Source organism: Salvelinus fontinalis, chromosome 1 (genome assembly GCF_029448725.1).
Source record: "Salvelinus fontinalis isolate EN_2023a chromosome 1, ASM2944872v1, whole genome shotgun sequence".
NCBI classification, from domain to species: domain Eukaryota; kingdom Metazoa; phylum Chordata; class Actinopteri; order Salmoniformes; family Salmonidae; genus Salvelinus; species Salvelinus fontinalis.
The window spans coordinates 74,757,395-74,779,667 of NC_074665.1; the positions used below are offsets into that span (position 1 = coordinate 74,757,395).

The 22,273-nt window shown below is 40.8% G+C and overlaps 1 protein-coding gene across 1 annotated transcript in view; it reads right to left on the reverse strand.

Moving 5' to 3' along the window:
• The window catches only part of LOC129861943 (protein shisa-9A-like), a 121,708-nt gene that overhangs the window by 12,906 nt on the left and 86,529 nt on the right, over window positions 1-22,273 (reverse strand). Inside the window, exon 3 of the mRNA XM_055933169.1 lies at window positions 3,909-4,034. Within this exon, the coding sequence (XP_055789144.1) occupies window positions 3,909-4,034 (126 nt within the window). The remainder of the gene's footprint in view (window positions 1-3,908; window positions 4,035-22,273) is intronic.

The following is a 22,273-nucleotide window of genomic DNA, read 5'->3' on the forward strand; positions in this document are numbered from 1 at the left end:
CACTCCAGCAGATTTCCTTGCTGAGTGCAGTCACGTTTTATTCCCCTCATTCATTTCTCTGTCGTTCATGTCAGCAAATCTCTCTTACCACTGAGAAATGTGTCCTTTTTACCGGGTGATTCACGTTCCCCGGTTCAGTCATTACTCTTTATCCTTATCTATTGAGCATCCTAGTGTGACTCTCAGGTTATGGTGGATGGCCTGTTGCTTTTCACGTCCTTGAAGATAGAGTCACTGGGGAAGTTTGCTCTGTAACTATACATCTATTTCATCACTCTGCTGTCCTACCAGCGAGCATGATGAGGTGCTGTGAACGCTGAGCTTGCCTCGCATCTGCCTGCAAGTAGACCGTCTCTGGGATCAAACTCAGCCAGGCGACAGGTAAATCAATCTAGCAGCAGTCAACTCAACGGCACACATACATTCACAGGGAAAATACTCTCTCTGTCTGCAGTCGTTCTGATGAGAAACAGAGCGACTACAGACAGACAGAGTAAGCTCCTCCGGCACAAAAGGCCACAAACAGAAACAATTTAAATGTGGATGCTTGGCAGTGGTGGTGGGACTGTAGGGACTAAATGATGTGTCAACTCCAATTACGTTACAATACTATCTGAGAATGACAAATCAGAGATAGCCTAACTGTCGGTCTCTATGGCATGGGGGCAGTGGAGTTGTGAGACACAAATGCATTTGCATTGCAATATAATTTGCACCAGTGAACGATAGAGATAACCAAACCTTCTTCAGGGTTAAGTTTTGGGTACTGTGTCCCTTTTATTAGTTAGATTTTTAAAATCCAACAGTGTGACCTTATACAGAGATACATTTAGGGACAGTGAAGACAGATATTGATTAACAGAATTGTGGCTTATCAGCTCTCAGCTTGAGGATTCTGTAGCTACCGTTGGGAATGCTATTTTATAAAAATGTTATTTAACCTTTATTTAAACAGGGAGTCACATTGAGATGAAATTTTACAAGAGAACCCTGTACACATTTCAATAAAAACAGAATATTAAAACAACATGCATATGTGTAGAAAACAATACAATTCACTACAATAAAAAATAAATACAAAATAAATAAACATTTAATAAAAGCAATCACATTCAACTACATAGAGGTCCTCAATCGATCATGTAAACCGCCTGATTGGCACCAACACATCTAACTGCAGTAAACTTTGCAGATTGTTCCACAAATGTGGTACATAAAAACAAATCCAGATTTTCCCAAATCTGTGGAGACTGGAGGGTTCTCTAGTGTTATCCATTCCATTGAACGGCTTTGGTAACTTGTGATTTTTATCTTAATGAATGATGTTACATATAGAGGGAGTTTCTGTCAGATTGCTTTGTAAATAAATCAAAGAGAATGCAGCTCTCTTTTCACAGACAGAGAGGTCCATCCCACATTTTATACAGATTACAATGATCAGTCCTAAAATTGTCCCTTGTGATAAAACGCATTGCTGAATGGTAGACTGCGTGCGTCCAAGGGTTTCAAAACAGAGGTTGCCGCATGCATGTAAACCATATCACCAAAATTCAATACAGGGAGAAGCGTTGTTTGAACAATCTTTCTCCTATTGTTAATACTGAGGCATGATTTATTTCTATATAAAAAATTATCTTGGATCTTAGCTTCTTAGTCAGATTTTCTATATGCCTTACGAAGGATAACTTGTCATCAATCCAGACACCCAGGTACTTATATTGAGAAACAAGCTCAATTTGGGCTCCATTTGTAGCGAAAATATGCAGGTCCTCAGGGTCAACATTTCGTGAGCTAGAGAACAGCATGAGCTTGGTTTTGCTTGTATTTAACACTAATTTAAGATCTGTAAGTGATTTCTGAATTGAATCAAAGTCAAGTCACGAACAACACTGTCGTTTAAGAGCCGCTTGTGATAAGTGGAATAAGGCCAGAGCAATATGGAGGAGAGAAGAAAAAATGCCCAGTGAAAGTTCAGATAAATGCAATACCACAGCTCAAATGAAGGCTCTCCCTCTCTCTCTCTATCTCAGCTGTCCTCGTAGTTGTTCGTTTTTTTTGTTGTGCGTCTTCACGGTCATAACATCAGTTCATGACTCCAGAAAATGGAGATGGCCTCTTGGGACTGTGTCTCTATTGCTCTCTAAAGCAGATTAAAATAAGTGCCTCTAGAATGAGAAGATTTCCCTGAGGCTCTGAATACAGTGGGTGGGAGATCCCTTATTACAGAAATTAAATCAGATATCCTGGGGAGCAGGCAGGTGAAGATGAGAAGAAGAAAAAATGCTTTGAGGTGGAGGGGGATGGAGAGGAGGGGAGGGGAGGAAGAGGAGTGGGAAGAGAAATTGGTGGAGGAGTAGGGGGAGGGGAGGAAGAGGAGGGGGAGGAGGAGATAAGCCAAATATAATTTCTCAAAAGTATTTGCCGGTATCATTGGACCTCCTCCAGTACGCAGATAGCCTCATTAATACCTAGCTGAATAGATTTGGTTCACTTTATTAGTCAAACACAGGAGATATGGGCCAAATCAGTCAACATTTCCCATTCTTAATGGTCTCAGATTATTTATTAGTCAAACACAGGAGATATGGGCCAAATCAGTCAACATTTCCCATTCTTAATTGTCTCAGATTGAATGGCTTGCTAGTGGTTATATAAACTGTGTGACATTTACACAAAACAGAAAAAGACTTCCTCTTCTCTCTTAAAGCCCCAGCATAATGGACTGCTTTTGTGTAAACAATCACAGCAATCTGTTTCCAAGCTGAAAATTAGTCAGGGACTGAATAGTGAAGTGATGGATTGGGAATTGCTTTTAGAATTATTAGCTTTCTCCTACATTTAACATCTCAATTAGAGGTGTGAGTATTCTGCATTCCCGTGATGTTGTGTTATTCCAGAGGTAGCGACTATGATTATACAGTACAGAGAGCCAGACGGATCCCATCATTTTGTTTCTGGGGGAACTGCCTTTCGCATACTAAAGAAGAAGACTTGCTTTGCCCGTATGATATTATGGTATTAACATAACAAAATAGAGTGGACGAGACTCTATTCAGATAAAATATGACATCAGTGAAAGGAATGTAAAGAATGTCAATGTCAAAACAATTTGATTCTACTTTTGATTGGGACTGTGAGAGTTTTATATATTTTTTATTGGTCCTTTATTTTAACAGGGAAGACATATTAAGACCTAGGTCTCTTTTTCAGATATGCCCTGCGCAATACAACACAAACATACACAAAATATACATATATTTACACATACAAATACAAAAACACAGTCATTGGAAGCACAAGTTAAACATCACAAATCAACCAGAGAAACAGTTACATTTGTCCACAAATAATTCCCCAATCAACACTCTAAACTGCCCGAGCGGCACCAGAACATTAAGATGAAATGGATTTGGGATTTTGTTCCAGCACTATGATGCATTAAAACTAAAAGCATATTTACGCAGCTTGGTGGAGACCCTAGGAACATCAACATCAACCAATCCTGTGAACGGGTTAGGCAACTCTGGTGTCTATAGAGAAGTTTATGAAGTAGGGTCTTGTGAACAAAAAGGGAGTCATGTAGAGATCTACAGGTCTTTAGCGAAGTCCAGCGAACCTTTTGATACAGGATGCAGTGATGAGTATCAAAACTGTCCCCTGTAACAAAAGGAAGGGCACTATGGTAGATGACATCCATCACACCCATCGGTCTTCAGTTCCAGCGAAAGTGGGCAGTATACAGAAATCCTTCATGAAATGTTATGTGTACATAATGATAACAAATAGAAATGGTATTCGATCAAGCTTAGTCATTGGGCTGTTCTGGTTGGAACAAGGCTAACTTACTTAGTGGAACCCAGGCCTCTACAGACACAAAGCAGTACAAAGCGGATAGAGCAGACACTCACCTACGAGCTTGAGAGAGGCGTACTTGTTGAGTTCCTTCCCAGGTCGGTTCTGGCTCAGAGCAGGGTAGGGGTGTGGCTGGCCCATGGTGGGACCTGGACCCACATTGTTGTTCATCTGACCTCCCTCTGTACAGACAAGACACAAAATGCGGTAATGTTAGATGACTTTGGTACCAACATGGCCTCATTAGAATACATCAAGACAGTGACATTTGTCCATTGTAGTTATACTTCACTAACACTAAAATATTATTTATGCCACTTGTGGTGACATATTACACACCTATGGACAGCTGTTCTCACTTTACAATACACGTCTTATATCATAACCAAGCTAGCATGGGCCAAAATAATGACCCATTGGTAATATTGATGTTTTTGTCATCTAAGTACATGACCGGTATGGTAGTAACTTTTTTCTTGTAAGATAATGACAGGAAGAAAAACAAAAGAGAAAGCACTCATTTGAATTCACCCTGAAACTGTACTGGAGATTGACGTTAATTGAATTTCCATCTTACTCGATTAAGCGAGGGAGAAGGAGCTGAGTGAGAGAGAGACCTAGAGAGAGAGAGAGACAAGAGAAAGACCAAGAGAGACCGAAAGAGAAACCGAAATAGAGAGACCAAGAGAGAGACCGAGAGAGGTAGGGGAGAGAGAGAGTGAAAGAGAGACTGAAATAGAGAGAAAGAGATTGAGAGAGAGACTGAGAGAGAGACAGAGAGATGTAGGGGAGAGAGAGATACAGTAGAGAGAACAGAGTAAGAGGGAAAGAGGGAATGAGACAGAAAGCAGAAAGGAAAGAACTTTGTCTGTCTGATGGGAGAATTTACCCAGTCCTCATATTCATATTCCCATCTGACTCCCAGGAGCCTCGTCAAGCGCCAGTCTGAAAATCAAACAGAGACTTCTACAGAGCACTTAACACTCCGCTGCCCGATAGAGAGGAGAGAGCAGCAGTCTTATTTACTTACAACAGCGGTCTTATTTACTTACGGCAGCGGTCTTAATAACTTACGGCAGCGGTCTTATTTACTTACGGCAGCGGTCTTAATAACTTAAGGCAGCGGTCTTATTTACTTACGGCAGCGGTATTAATAACTTACGGCAGCGGTCTTAATAACTTACGGCAGCGGTCTTATTTACTTACGGCAGCGGTCTTATTTACTCACGGCAGCGGTATTAATAACTTACGGCAGCGGTCTTAATAACTTACGGCAGCGGTCTTATTTACTTACGGCAGCGGTCTTAATAACTTACGGCAGCGGTCTTAATAACTTACGGCAGCGGTCTTATTTACTTACGGCAGCGATCTTAATTACGTACGACAGTGGTCTAATTTACTTACGGCAGCGGTCTTATTTACGTACGGCAGGGGTCTTATTTACTTACGGCAGCGGTATTAATAACTTACGGCAGCGGTCTTAATAACTTACGGCAGCGGTCTTATTTACTTACGGCAGCGGTCTTATTTACTCACGGCAGCGGTATTAATAACTTACGGCAGCGGTATTAATAACTTACGGCAGCGGTCTTAATAACTTACGGCAGCGGTCTTATTTACTTACGGCAGCGGTCTTAATTACGTACGACAGTGGTCTAATTTACTTACGGCAGCGGTCTTATTTACGTACGGCAGGGGTCTTATTTACTCACGGCAGCGGTATTAATAACTTACGGCAGCGGTATTAATAACTTACGGCAGCGGTCTTAATAACTTACGGCAGCGGTCTTAATAACTTACGGCAGCGGTCTTAATAACTTACGGCAGCGGTCTTAATAACTTACGGCAGCAGTCTTATTTACTTACGGCAGCGGTCTTAATTACGTACGACAGTGGTCTAATTTACTTACGGCAGCGGTCTTATTTGCGTACGGCAGGGGTCTTATTTACGTACGGCAGGGGTCTTATTTACGTACGACAGTGGTCTAATTTACTTACGGCAGCGGTCTTCATAACTTACGGCAGCGGTCTTATTTACTCACGGCAGCGGTATTAATAACTTACGGCAGCGGTATTAATAACTTACGGCAGCGGTCTTAATAACTTACGGCAGCGGTCTTATTTACTTACGGCAGCGGTCTTAATTACGTACGACAGTGGTCTAATTTACTTACGGCAGCGGTCTTATTTACGTACGGCAGGGGTCTTATTTACTCACGGCAGCGGTATTAATAACTTACGGCAGCGGTATTAATAACTTACGGCAGCGGTATTAATAACTTACGGCAGCGGTCTTAATAACTTACGGCAGCGGTCTTAATAACTTACGGCAGCGGTCTTAATAACTTACGGCAGCGGTCTTAATAACTTACGGCAGCGGTCTTATTTACTTACGGCAGCGGTCTTAATTACGTACGACAGTGGTCTAATTTACTTACGGCAGCGGTCTTATTTGCGTACGGCAGGGGTCTTATTTACGTACGGCAGGGGTCTTATTTACTTACGGCAGCGGTCTTAATAACTTACGGCAGCGGTCTTAATAACTTACGGCAGCGGTCTTATTTACTTACGGCAGCGGTCTTAATAACTTACGGCAGCGGTCTTATTTACTTACGGCAGCGGTCTTAATAACTTACGGCAGCGGTCTTATTTACTTACGGCAGCAGTCTTAATAACTTACGGCAGCGGTCTTAATTACGTACGACAGTGGTCTAATTTACTTACGGCAGCGGTCTTATTTACGTACGGCAGGGGTCTTATTTACGTGCAGCAGCGGTCTTATTTACGTGCAGCAGCGGTCTTATTTACGTACGGCAGCGGTCTTAATTACATACGACAGTGGCCTTATTTACGTACTGCAGCGGTCTTATTTACGTGCAGCAGCGGTCTTATTTACGTACGGCAGCGGTCTTATTTACTTAAAACAGCAGTCTTATTTACTTTGGTGAGTGTCTCATTTCTTTGCGACAGTGGTCTTATTTACTTACGGCAATGGTCTTATTTACTACGCCAGCGGTCTTATTTACTGGGGTAGCGGTATTATTTACTTACACCAGCAGTCTAATTTACGTACGGCAGCGGTCTTATTTACTTAAAACAGCAGTCTTATTTACTTTGGTGAGTGTCTCATTTCCTTGCGACAGTGGTCTTATTTACTTACGGCAATGGTCTTATTTACTACGCCAGCGGTCTTATTTACTGGGGTAGTGGTATTATTTACTTACACCAGCAGTCTAATTTACTTGCTGCAGTGGTATTATTTACTTAAAACAGCGGTCTAATTTACTGGGGTAGCGGTATTATTTACTTACACCAGCAGTCTAATTTACTTGCTGCAGTGGTATTATTTACTTAAAACAGCGGTCTAATTTACTGGGGTAGCGGTATTATTTACTTACACCAGCGGTCTAATTTACTTGCTGCAGTGGTATTATTTACTTAAAACAGCAGTCTTATTTACTTAAGATAGTGGTCTTATTTACTTATGGCAGTGGTCTTATCTATTATAATTTGTTATTGAATATTGAAACCTACAATCTACTTGCAGTGAAGCCGTTCAACATTTACATTACATTCAGTCATCTAACAGACTCCCATCCATAGTGACACACAGAAGCAACCAGGGTCAACGCCCTGCTCAAGGGCACGTCGACAGATCTCCCACAAGGTCAAAAACAGGAACCCGAACCAGCCATCAGCCCAAGCTCCCAACCACCAAGACTATTATTATTATTTTTTTTACATTTATTTAACTAGCACGTCAGTTAAGAACAAATTCTTATTTACAATGACGATGCTGGGCCAATTGTGCACCGCCCTATGGGACTCCCAATCACGGCCAGTTGTGATACAACCTGGATTCGAACCAGGGTGTCTGTAGTGACGTATCAAGCACTGAGATGCAGTGCCTTAGACCGCTGCGTCACTCGGGATCTCCAAGACAAAAGGCACTACTTACATATGTGTATGTGTGTGTGTGTGTCCATGTATGTGCACAAGTGTGCGTTTGAAGGAGAGTGTGTGTATATACATGTGTACAAACATCAGCCAATCCCACCTATCGCTTCTGGCCACCCTCTTCGGATTTCTATGCACCATCTATCTTTCAACTGCGCTGTGATGTTTAACATACAATTTCAATCTATCTAATTGAATAGAATCCACAGATTGCAAATTGAAAATAAATAATTTTACTAAGAGTATTAGTGTATTAGTAATTGACTGACCAGGTCTCTCCAGATCTCCTAACAGTACTATTTCTAGGGTACATTTTAGATTAATGTTATGCTTTTTCAGCCATTCCTGAACCTGAGACCAGAAACAGGCTACCTGAGGGCAATACCAAAACAAATGGTCTATTGATGCTGTATCCTCGCAACAAAATCTGCAGACCTGCGATGATTGTATGCCCCAAACATTCAACATTTTGTTGGTGGCAAGAACTCTTTACAATCATTTTAGCTGAAAAGCAAGAAGTCTTGAATCTTGCGTTGTTTTATATATCAACTCACACACCCTGTACCATGGAATCAGTACATCAAAAATCTCTTCTAAACTATTTTGCAATCTGTATGGCACAGCTGTCAACATCCTAGTCCTCAAATGAAACTGGTATACTTTCCTATTTATGCTATTTTTATTCCTCCGCCAGTTTTGATCCTTTACATTGGGCAGACAGAACAGTTACCTACCTCCTCCCGCTGCCACCTGCCTCCTCGATTTTTGGGGTAATAATGTAATCAATTGGTAGTAATCTTGGATTGAGCAGACCATCCCATACAATTCTGATAAATCCGTGAAAGACATAACTCTACCATTCCAATTTACAAAATAATTTAAAAACAAAATACAGTTTTCAAACTTTTTCTATAAAGTCTTCTTCACTTACGGCAGCAGTCTTATTTATTCATGGCAGCGGTCTTATTTACTCATGGCAGCAGTCTTATTTACTCACGGCAGCAGTCTTATTTACTTACGACAGCGGTCTTATTTATTCATGGCAGCGGTCTTATTTATTCATGGCAGCGGTCGTATTTACTCATGGCAGCAGTCTTATTTACTTACGACAGCGGTCTTATTTATTCATGGCAGCGGTCTTATTTACTCAAGGCAGTGGTCTTATTTACTCACGGCAGCAGTCTTATTTACTTACGACAGCGGTCTTATTTATTCATGGCAGCGGTCTTATTTATTCGTGGCTGCGGGCTTATTTATTCGTGGCTGCGGGCTTATTTACTCACGGCAGCGGTCTTATTTACTTATGACAACGGTCTTATTTATTCATGGCAGCGGTCTTATTTACTCGCGGCAGCAGTCTTATTTACTTACGACAGCGGTCTTATTTATCCATGGCAGCGGTCTTATTTATTCATGGAAGCTGTCTTATTTACTCGCGGCAGCGGCCTTATTTACTTACGACAGCGGTCTTATTTATTCATGGCAGCGGTCTAATTTACTCAAGGCAGCGGTCTTATTTACTTACGGCAGCAGTCGTATTTACTTACGGCAGCGGTGTTATTTACTAACGGCAGCGGTCCTATTTATTCATGGGAGCGGTCGTATTTACTCAAGGCAGCGGTCTTATTTACTCACGGCAGCGGTCTTATTTACTTACGACAGCGGTCTTATTTATTCATGGGAGCAGTATTATTTACTCATGGCAGCGGTGTTATTTACTTACGTCAGCGGTGTTATTTACTCAAGGCAGCGGTGTTATTTACTTACGCCAGCGGTCTATTTATTCATGGGAGCGGTCTTATTTACTCAAGGCAGCGGTCTTATTTACTCACGGCAGCGGTCTTATTTACTTACGACAGCGGTCTTATTTATTCATGGGAGCAGTCTTATTTACTCATGGCAGCGGTGTTATTTACTTACGGCAGCGGTGTTATTTACTTACGAAAGCGGTCTTATTTATTAACGTCAGCGGTGTTATTTACTCAAGGCAGCGGTGTTATTTACTAACGTCAGCGGTGTTATTTACTCAAGGAAGCGGTGTTATTTACTCAAGGCAGCGGTGTTATTTACTTACGAAAGCGGTCTTATTTACTAACGTCAGCGGTGTTATTTACTCAAGGCAGCGGTGTTATTTACTTACGAAAGCGGTCTTATTTACTAACGTCAGCGGTGTTATTTACTTACGGCAGCGGTCTTATTTACTAACGTCAGCGGTGTTATTTACTCAAGGCAGCGGTGTTATTTACTCAAGGCAGCGGTGTTATTTACTTACGGCAGCGGTGTTATTTACTAACGTCAGCGGTGTTATTTACTCAAGGCAGCGGTGTTATTTACTCAAGGCAGCGGTGTTATTTACTTACGGCAGCGGTGTTATTTACTAACGTCAGCGGTGTTATTTACTTACGGCAGCGGTGTTATTTACTAACGTCAGCGGTGTTATTTATTCAAGGCAGCGGTGTTATTTACTAACGTCAGCGGTGTTATTGACTCAAGGCAGCGGTGTTATTTACTTACGGCAGCGGTGTTATTTACTAACGTCAGCGGTGTTATTTACTTACGGCAGCGGTGTTATTTACTAACGTCAGCGGTGTTATTTATTCAAGGCAGCAGTGTTATTTACTAACGTCAGCGGTGTTATTGACTCAAGGCAGCGGTGTTATTTACTTACGGCAGCGGTGTTATTTACTAACGTCAGCGGTGTTATTTACTTACGGCAGCGGTGTTATTTACTTACGGCAGCGGTGTTATTTACTAACGTCAGCGGTGTTATTTACTTACGGCAGCGGTGTTATTTACTAACGTCAGCGGTGTTATTTATTCAAGGCAGCGGTGTTATTTACTAACGTCAGCGGTGTTATTTACTCAAGGCAGTGGTGTTATTTACTTACGTCAGCGGTGTTATTTACTAACGTCAGCGGTGTTATTTACTTACGGCAGCGGTGTTATTTACTAACGTCAGCGGTGTTATTTACTTACGTCAGCGGTGTTATTTACTAACGTCAGTGGTGTTATTTACTTACGTCAGCGGTGTTATTTACTAACGTCAGCGGTGTTATTTACTTACGTCAGCGGTGTTATTTACTAACGTCAGCGGTGTTATTTACTAACGTCAGCGGTGTTATTTACTAACGTCAGCGGTGTTATTTTCTAACGTCAGCGGTGTTATTTACTTACGTCAGCGGTGTTATTTACTAACGTCAGCGGTGTTATTTACTTACGTCAGCGGTGTTATTTACTAACGTCAGCGGTGTTATTTACTTACGTCAGCGGTGTTATTTACTAACGTCAGCGGTGTTATTTACTAACGTCAGCGGTGTTATTTACTAACGTCAGCGGTGTTATTTACTAACGTCAGCGGTGTTATTTACTTACGTCAGCGGTGTTATTTACTAACGTCAGCGGGGTTATTTACTAACGTCAGCGGTGTTATTTACTTACGTCAGCGGTGTTATTTACTAATGTCAGCGGTGTTATTTACTAACGTCAGCGGTGTTATTTACTTACGGCAGCGGTGTTATTTACTAACGTCAGCGGTGTTATTTACTCAAGGCAGCGGTGTTATTTACTAACGTCAGCGGTGTTATTTACTAACGTCAGCGGTGTTATTTACTTACGAAAGCGGTCTTATTTACTAACGTCAGCGGTGTTATTTACTCAAGGCAGCGGTGTTATTTACTTACGAAAGCGGTCTTATTTACTAACGTCAGCGGTGTTATTTACTCAAGGCAGCGGTGTTATTTACTCAAGGCAGCGGTGTTATTTACTAACGTCAGCGGTGTTATTTACTCAAGGCAGCGGTGTTATTTACTCAAGGCAGCGGTGTTATTTACTCAAGGCAGCGGTGTTATTTACTCAAGGCAGCGGTGTTATTTACTTACGAAAGCGGTCTTATTTACTAACGTCAGCGGTGTTATTTTCTCAAGGCAGCGGTGTTATTTACTTACGAAAGCGGTCTTATTTACTAACGTCAGCGGTGTTATTTACTTACGGCAGCGGTGTTATTTACTAACGTCAGCGGTGTTATTTACTCAAGGCAGCGGTGTTATTTACTTACGTCAGCGGTGTTATTTACTAACGTCAGCGGTGTTATTTACTTACGTCAGCGGTGTTATTTACTAACGTCAGCGGTGTTATTTACTAACGTCAGCGGTGTTATTTACTAACGTCAGCGGTGTTATTTTCTAACGTCAGCGGTGTTATTTACTTACGTCAGCGGTGTTATTTACTAACGTCAGCGGTGTTATTTACTTACGTCAGCGGTGTTATTTACTAACGTCAGCGGTGTTATTTACTTACGTCAGCGGTGTTATTTACTAACGTCAGCGGTGTTATTTACTAACGTCAGCGGTGTTATTTACTAACGTCAGCGGTGTTATTTACTAACGTCAGCGGTGTTATTTACTTACGTCAGCGGTGTTATTTACTAACGTCAGCGGGGTTATTTACTAACGTCAGCGGTGTTATTTACTTACGTCAGCGGTGTTATTTACTAACGTCAGCGGTGTTATTTACTAACGTCAGCGGTGTTATTTACTTACGGCAGCGGTGTTATTTACTAACGTCAGCGGTGTTATTTACTCAAGGCAGCGGTGTTATTTACTAACGTCAGCGGTGTTATTTACTAACGTCAGCGGTGTTATTTACTTACGAAAGCGGTCTTATTTACTAACGTCAGCGGTGTTATTTACTCAAGGCAGCGGTGTTATTTACTTACGAAAGCGGTCTTATTTACTAACGTCAGCGGTGTTATTTACTCAAGGCAGCGGTGTTATTTACTCAAGGCAGCGGTGTTATTTACTAACGTCAGCGGTGTTATTTACTCAAGGCAGCGGTGTTATTTACTCAAGGCAGCGGTGTTATTTACTCAAGGCAGCGGTGTTATTTACTCAAGGCAGCGGTGTTATTTACTTACGAAAGCGGTCTTATTTACTAACGTCAGCGGTGTTATTTTCTCAAGGCAGCGGTGTTATTTACTTACGAAAGCGGTCTTATTTACTAACGTCAGCGGTGTTATTTACTTACGGCAGCGGTGTTATTTACTAACGTCAGCGGTGTTATTTACTCAAGGCAGCGGTGTTATTTACTAACGTCAGCGGTGTTATTTACTCAAGGCAGCGGTGTTATTTACTCACGTCAGCGGTGTTATTTACTCAAGGCAGCGGTGTTATTTACTTACGAAAGCGGTCTTATTTACTTACGTCAGCGGTGTTATTTACTCAAGGCAGCGGTGTTATTTACTTACGAAAGCGGTCTTATTTACTAACGTCAGCGGTGTTATTTACTAACGTCAGCGGTGTTATTTACTAACGTCAGCGGTGTTATTTACTTACGGCAGCGGTGTTATTTACTAACGTCAGCGGTGTTATTTACTAACGTCAGCGGTGTTATTTACTAACGTCAGCGGTGTTATTTACTAACGTCAGCGGTGTTATTTACTTACGGCAGCGGTGTTATTTACTAACGTCAGCGGTGTTATTTACTTACGGCAGCGGTGTTATTTACTTACGAAAGCGGTGTTATTTACTCAAGGCAGCGGTGTTATTTACTTACGAAAGCGGTGTTATTTACTAACGTCAGCGGTGTTATTTACTTACGGCAACGGTGTTATTTACTAACGTCAGCGGTGTTATTTACTTACGGCAGCGGTGTTATTTACTTACGGCAGCGGTGTTATTTACTTACGGCAGTGGTGTTATTTACTTACGAAAGCGGTATTATTTACTTTCAGAAGTTGTTTTATTTACTTACAGAAGTTGTTTTATTTACTTACAGAAGTTGTCTTATTTACTTTCAGAAGTTGTTTTATTTACTTACAGAAGTTGTCTTATTTACTTTCAGAAGTTGTCTTATTTACTTACAGAAGTTGTTTTATTTACTTTCAGAAGTTGTCGTATTTACTTACGGCTGTAAGGACCGACGCCGGAGATGACGCCGGAGATGAGAAGCAGGTACGGGGAGTCAACATTTAATTAGGAAAGGTTCAATAATGACTTCTGGTCTGTGTCTAATCTACAGCGCAGAAAACACAAAACACTAACATGAATACACACACACACACACACACACACACACACTAACACACACTAACACACACTAACACACACACACACACACACACACACACACACACACACACACACACACACACACACACACACACACACACACACACACACACACACACACACACACACACACACACACACACACACATATACACATACACATACACATACACACACACACACTCAATCAATCAATCCCCTGAAAGAGTGACAGCTGTCAGCTTGCATGATGAATTGGCCCAGTGGATGGCTGGGTTCAAAACAGCCTTCCAAATAAAAGCACTACACATTCACATGGTATATAGGTAGTAACAGCACTACACAAGGTCTATAGGTAGTAACAGCACTACACATTCACATGGTCTATAGGTAGTAACAGCACTACACAAGGTCTATAGGTAGTAACAGCACTACATAAGGTCTATAGGTAGTAACAACATTACACATGGTCTATAGGTAGTAACAGCACTACACGTGTCTGTAGGTAGTAACAGAACTACACGTGGCCTATAGATAGTAACAGCACTACACCTGGTCTATAGATAGTAACAGCATTACACATGGTCTATAGGTAGTAAAAGCACTACACATGGTCTATAGGTAGTAACAGCACTACACGTGTCTGTAGGTAGTAACAGCATTACACATGGTCTATAGGTAGTAACAGCACTACACAAGGTCTATAGGTAGTAACAGCATTACACCTGGTCTATAGGTAGTAACAGCACTACACGTGTCTGTAGGTAGTAACAGCATTACACATGGTCTATAGGTAGTAACAGCACTACACAAGGTCTATAGGTAGTAACAGCACTACACAAGGTCTATAGGTAGTAACAACATTACACATGGTCTATAGGTAGTAACAGCACTACACCTGGTCTATAGGTAGTAACAGCACTACACAAGGTCTATAGGTAGTAACAGCATTACACCTGGTCTATAGGTAGTAACAGCACTACACGTGTCTGTAGGTAGTAACAGCATTACACATGGTCTATAGGTAGTAACAGCACTACACAAGGTCTATAGGTAGTAACAGCACTACACAAGGTCTATAGGTAGTAACAACATTACACATGGTCTATAGGTAGTAACAGCACTACACAAGGTCTATAGGTAGTAACAACATTACACATGGTCTATAGGTAGTAACAGCACTACACAAGGTCTATAGGTAGTAACAGCACTACACAAGGTCTATAGGTAGTAACAGCACTACACAAGGTCTATAGGTAGTAACAACATCACACATGGTCTATAGGTAGTAACAGCACTACACATGGTCAATAGGCAGTAACAGCATTACACATGGTCTATGGGTAGTAACAGCATTACACATGGTCTATAGGTAGTAACAGCATTACACATGGTCAATAGGCAGTAACAGCATTACACATGGTCTATTGGTAGTAACAGGATTACACATGGTCTATAGGTAGTAACAGCACTACACATGGTCTATAGGCAGTAACATTACACCTGGTCTATAGGTAGTAACAGCACTACACATGGTCTATAGGCAGTAACATTACACCTGGTCTATAGGTAGTAACAGCACTACACCTGGTCTATAGGTAGTAACAGCACTACACATGGTATATAGGTAGTAACAGCACTACACATGGTCTATAGGTAGTAACAGCATTACACATAGTCTATAGGTAGTAACAGCACTACACATGGTATATAGTTAGTAACAGCACTACACCTGGTCTATAGGTAGTAACAGCATTACACATAGTCTATAGGTAGTAACAGCATTACACCTGGTCTATAGGTAGTAACAGCACCACACACGGTCTATAGGTAGTAACAGCACTACACATGGTATATAGTTAGTAACAGCACTACACCTGGTCTATAGGTAGTAACAGCATTACACATGGTCTATAGGTAGTAACAGCATTACACATAGTCTATAGGTAGTAACAGCACTACACCTGGTCTATAGGTAGTAACAGCATTACACATGGTCTATAGGTAGTAACAGCATTACACATGGTCTATAGGTAGTAAAAGCATTACACATGGTCTATAGGTAGTAACAGCATTACACATGGTCTATAGGTAGTAACAGCATTACACATGGTCTATAGGTAGTAACAGCATTACACATGGTCTATAGGTAGTAACAGCACTACACATGGTCAATAGGTAGCAACAGCATTACACATGGTATATAGGTAGTAACAGCACTACACATGGTCTATAGGTAGTAACAGCACTACACATGGTATATAGGTAGTAACAGCATTACACCTGGCCTATAGATAGTAACAGCACTACACCTGGTCTATAGGTAGTAACAGCATTACACCTGGTCTATAGGTAGTAACAGCATTACACCTGGTCTATAGGTAGTAACAGAACTACACATGGTATATAGGTAGTAACAGCACTACACATGGTATATAGGGAGTAACAGCATTACACATGGTATATAGGTAGTAACAGCACTACACATGGTCTATGGGTAGGAACAGCATTACACATGGTCTATAGATAGTAACAGCACTACACATGGTATATAGATAGTAACAGCACTACACATGGTCTATAGGTAGTAACAGCACTACACATGGTCTATAGGTAGTAACAGCAATACACATGGTATATAGGTAGTAACAGCACTACACATGGTCTATAGGTAGTAACAGCATTACACATGGTCTATAGGTAGTAACAGCACTACACATGGTCTATAGGTAGTAACAGCATTACACATGGTCTATAGGTAGTAACAGCATTACACCTGGTCTATAGGTAGTAACAGCACTACACATGGTCTATAGGCAGTAACAGCACTACACATGGTATATAGGTAGTAACAGCACTACACATGGTCTATAGGTAGTAACAGCATTACACATAGTCTATAGGTAGTAACAGCACTACACATGGTATATAGTTAGTAACAGCACTACACCTGGTCTATAGGTAGTAACAGCATTACACCTGGTCTATAGGTAGTAACAGCACTACACACGGTCTATAGGTAGTAACAGCACTACACATGGTCTATAGGTAGTAACAGCACTACACATGGTATATAGGTAGTAACAGCATTACACATGGTCTATAGGTAGTAACAGCACTACACATGGTCTATAGGTAGTAACAGCATTACACATGGTCTATAGGTAGTAACAGCATTACACATGGTCTATAGGTAGTAACAGCATTACACCTGGTCTATAGGTAGTAACAGCATTACACATGGTCTATAGGTAGTAACAGCACTACACATGGTCTATAGGTAGTAACAGCATTACACATGGTCTATAGGTAGTAACAGCATTACACATGGTCTATAGGTAGTAACAGCATTACACCTGGTCTATAGGTAGTAACAGCACTACACATGGTATATAGGTAGTAACAGCATTACACCTGGTCTATAGGTAGTAACAGCATTACACCTGGTCTATAGGTAGTAACAGCACTACACATGGTATATAGGTAGTAACAGCATTACATCTGGTCTATGGGTAGTAACAGCACTACATGTGTCTATGGGTAGTAACAGCATTACACATGGTCTATAGGTGTAACAGCACTACACATGGTCTATAGGTAGTAACAGCATTACACATGGTATATAGATAGTAACAGCACTACACATGGTCTATAGATAGTAACAGCACTACACATGGTCTATAGGTAGTAACAACACTACATGTGTCTATGGGTAGTAACAGCACTACACATGGTATATAGGTAGTAACAGCATTACACCTGGTCTATAGGTAGTAACAGCACTACACATGGTCTATAGGTAGTAACAGCACTACACATGGTCTATAGGTAGTAACAACACTACATGTGTCTATGGGTAGTAACAGCACTACATGTGTCTATGGGTAGTAACAGCACTACACATGGTATATAGGTAGTAACAGCACTACACATGGTATATAGATAGTAACAGCACTACACATGGTCTATAGGTAGTAACAGCACTACACATGGTCTATAGGTAGTAACAGCATTACACATGGTCTATAGGTAGTAACAGCATTACACCTGTTCTATAGGTAGAAACAGCATTACACATGTCTATAGGTAGTAACAGCATTACACATGGTCTATAGGTAGTAACAGCATTACACATGGTCTATAGGTAGTAACAGCATTACACATGGTCTATAGGTAGTAACAGCATTACACATGGTCTATAGGTTGTAACAGCATTACACATGGTCTATAGGTAGTAACAGCACTACACATGGTCAATAGATAGTAACAGCACTACATGTGTCTATGGGTAGTAACAGCATTACACATGGTCTATAGATAGTAACAGCACTACACATGGTCTATAGGCAGTAACAGCATTACACATGGTCTATAGGTAGTAACAGCATTACACATGGTCTATAGGTAGTAACAGCATTACACATGGTCTATAGGTAGTAACAGCACTACACCTGGTCTATAGGTAGTAACAGCATTACACATGGTCTATAGGCAGTAACAGCATTACACATGGTCTATAGGTAGTAACAGCACTACACATGGTCTATAGGTAGTAACAGCATTACACATGGTCTATAGGTAGTAACAGCATTACACATGGTCTATAGGTAGTAACAGCACTACACATGGTCTATAGGTAGTAACAGCATTACACATGGTCTATAGGTAGTAACAGCATTACACATGGTCTATAGATAGTAACAGCACTACACATGGTATATAGATAGTAACAGCACTACACATGGTCTATAGGTAGTAACAGCACTACACATGGTCTATAGGTAGTAACAGCAATACACATGGTATATAGGTAGTAACAGCACTACACATGGTCTATAGGTAGTAACAGCATTACACATGGTCTATAGGTAGTAACAGCACTACACATGGTCTATAGGTAGTAACAGCATTACACATGGTCTATAGGTAGTAACAGCATTACACCTGGTCTATAGGTAGTAACAGCACTACACATGGTCTATAGGCAGTAACAGCACTACACATGGTATATAGGTAGTAACAGCACTACACATGGTCTATAGGTAGTAACAGCATTACACATGGTCTATAGGTAGTAACAGCACTACACATGGTATATAGGTAGTAACAGCACTACACCTGGTCTATAGGTAGTAACAGCATTACACCTGGTCTATAGGTAGTAACAGCACTACACACGGTCTATAGGTAGTAACAGCACTACACATGGTCTATAGGTAGTAACAGCACTACACATGGTATATAGGTAGTAACAGCATTACACATGGTCTATAGGTAGTAACAGCACTACACATGGTCTATAGGTAGTAACAGCATTACACATGGTCTATAGGTAGTAACAGCATTACACATGGTCTATAGGTAGTAACAGCATTACACCTGGTCTATAGGTAGTAACAGCACTACACATGGTATATAGGTAGTAACAGCATTACACATGGTCTATAGGTAGTAACAGCACTACACATGGTCTATAGGTAGTAACAGCATTACACATGGTCTATAGGTAGTAACAGCATTACACATGGTCTATAGGTAGTAACAGCATTACACATGGTCTATAGGTAGTAACAGCACTACACATGGTATATAGGTAGTAACAGCATTACACCTGGTCTATAGGTAGTAACAGCATTACACCTGGTCTATAGGTAGTAACAGCACTACACATGGTATATAGGTAGTAACAGCATTACATCTGGTCTATGGGTAGTAACAGCACTACATGTGTCTATGGGTAGTAACAGCATTACACATGGTCTATAGGTAGTAACAGCACTACACATGGTCTATAGGTAGTAACAGCATTACACATGGTATATAGATAGTAACAGCACTACACATGGTCTATAGGTAGTAACAGCACTACACATGGTCTATAGGTAGTAACAACACTACATGTGTCTATGGGTAGTAACAGCACTACACATGGTATATAGGTAGTAACAGCATTACACCTGGTCTATAGGTAGTAGCAGCACTACACATGGTCTATAGGTAGTAACAGCACTACACATGGTATATAGGTAGTAACAACACTACATGTGTCTATGGGTAGTAACAGCACTACACATGGTATATAGGTAGTAACAGCACTACACATGGTATATAGATAGTAACAGCACTACACATGGTCTATAGGTAGTAACAGCACTACACATGGTCTATAGGTAGTAACAGCATTACACATGGTCTATAGGTAGTAACAGCATTACACCTGGTCTATAGGTAGTACAAGCATTACACCTGTTCTATAGGTAGAAACAGCATTACACATGTCTATAGGTAGTAACAGCATTACACATGGTCTATAGGTAGTAACAGCATTACACATGGTCTATAGGTAGTAACAGCATTACACATGGTCTATAGGTTGTAACAGCATTACACATGGTCTATAGGTAGTAACAGCACTACACATGGTCAATAGATAGTAACAGCACTACATGTGTCTATGGGTAGTAACAGCATTACACATGGTCTATAGATAGTAACAGCACTACACATGGTCTATAGGCAGTAACAGCATTACACATGGTCTATAGGTAGTAACAGCATTACACATGGTCTATAGGTAGTAACAGCATTACACATGGTCTATAGGTAGTAACAGCACTACACCTGGTCTATAGGTAGTAACAGCATTACACATGGTCTATAGGCAGTAACAGCATTACACATGGTCTATAGGTAGTAACAGCACTACACATGGTCTATAGGTAGTAACAGCATTACACATGGTCTATAGGTAGTAACAGCATTACACATGGTCTATAGGTAGTAACAGCACTACACATGGTCTATAGGTAGTAACAGCATTACACATGGTCTATAGGTAGTAACAGCATTACACATGGTCTATAGGTAGTAACAGCATTACACATGGTCTATAGGTAGTAACAGCACTACACATGGTCAATAGATAGTAACAGCACTACACATGTTCTATGGGTAGTAACAGCATTACACATGGTCTATAGGTAGTAACAGCATTACACGTGTCTATAGGTAGTAACAGCATTACACCTGGTCTATAGGTAGTAACAGCATTACACGTGTCTATAGGTAGTAACAGCATTTGACGTGTCTATATGTAGTAACAGCATTACACGTGTCTATATGTAGTAACAGCATTACACATGGTCTATAGGTAGTAACAGCATTACACCTGGTCTATATGTAGTAACAGCATTACACCTGGTCTATTGGTAGTAACAGCATTACACGTGTCTATAGGTAGTAACAGCATTACACCTGGTCTATATGTAGTAACAGCATTACACCTGGTCTATTGGTAGTAACAGCATTACACGTGTCTATAGGTAGTAACAGCATTACACGTGTCTATAGGTAGTATCAGCATTACACATGGTGTATAGGTAGTAACAGCATTACACGTGTCTATAGGTAGTAACAGCATTACACATGGTCTATAGGTAGTAACAGCATTACACATGGTCTATAGGTAGTAACAGCATTACACGTGTCTATAGGTAGTAACAGCATTACACGTGTCTATAGGTAGTAACAGCATTACACGTGTCTATAGGTAGTAACAGCATTACACGTGTCTATATGTAGTAACAGCATTACACATGGTCTATAGATAGTAACAGCACTACACCTGGTCTATAGGTAGTAACAGCATTACACGTGTCTATAGGTAGTAACAGCATTACACCTGTCTATAGGGAGTAACAGCATTACACGTGTCTATAGGTAGTAACAGCATTACACGTGTCTATAGGTAGTAACAGCATTACACGTGTCTATATGTAGTAACAGCATTACACATGGTCTATAGATAGTAACAGCACTACACCTGGTCTATAGGTAGTAACAGTATTACACGTGTCTATAGGTAGTAACAGCATTGCACATGGTCTATAGGTAGTAACAGCATTACACATGGTCTATAGATAGTAACAGCACTACACCTGGTCTATAGGTAGTAACAGCACTACACATGGTCTATAGGTAGTAACAGCATTACACGTGTCTATAGGTAGTAACAGCATTACACGTGTCTATATGTAGTAACAGCATTACACATGGTCTATAGGTAGTAACAACATTACACATGGTCTATAGGTAGTAACAGCACTACACGTGTCTATAGGTAGTAACAGCACTACACCTGGTCTATAGGTAGTAACAGCATTACACGTGTCTATAGGTAGTAACAGCATTACACGTGTCTATAGGTAGTAACAGCATTACACGTGTCTATAGGTAGTAACAGCATTACACATGGTCTATAGGTAGTAACAGCACTACACATGGTCTATAGGTAGTAACAGCATTACACATGGTCTATAGGTAGTAACAGCATTACACATGGTCTATAGGTAGTAACAGCATTACACATGGTCTATAGGTAGTAACAGCATTACACATGGTCTATAGGTAGTAACAGCATT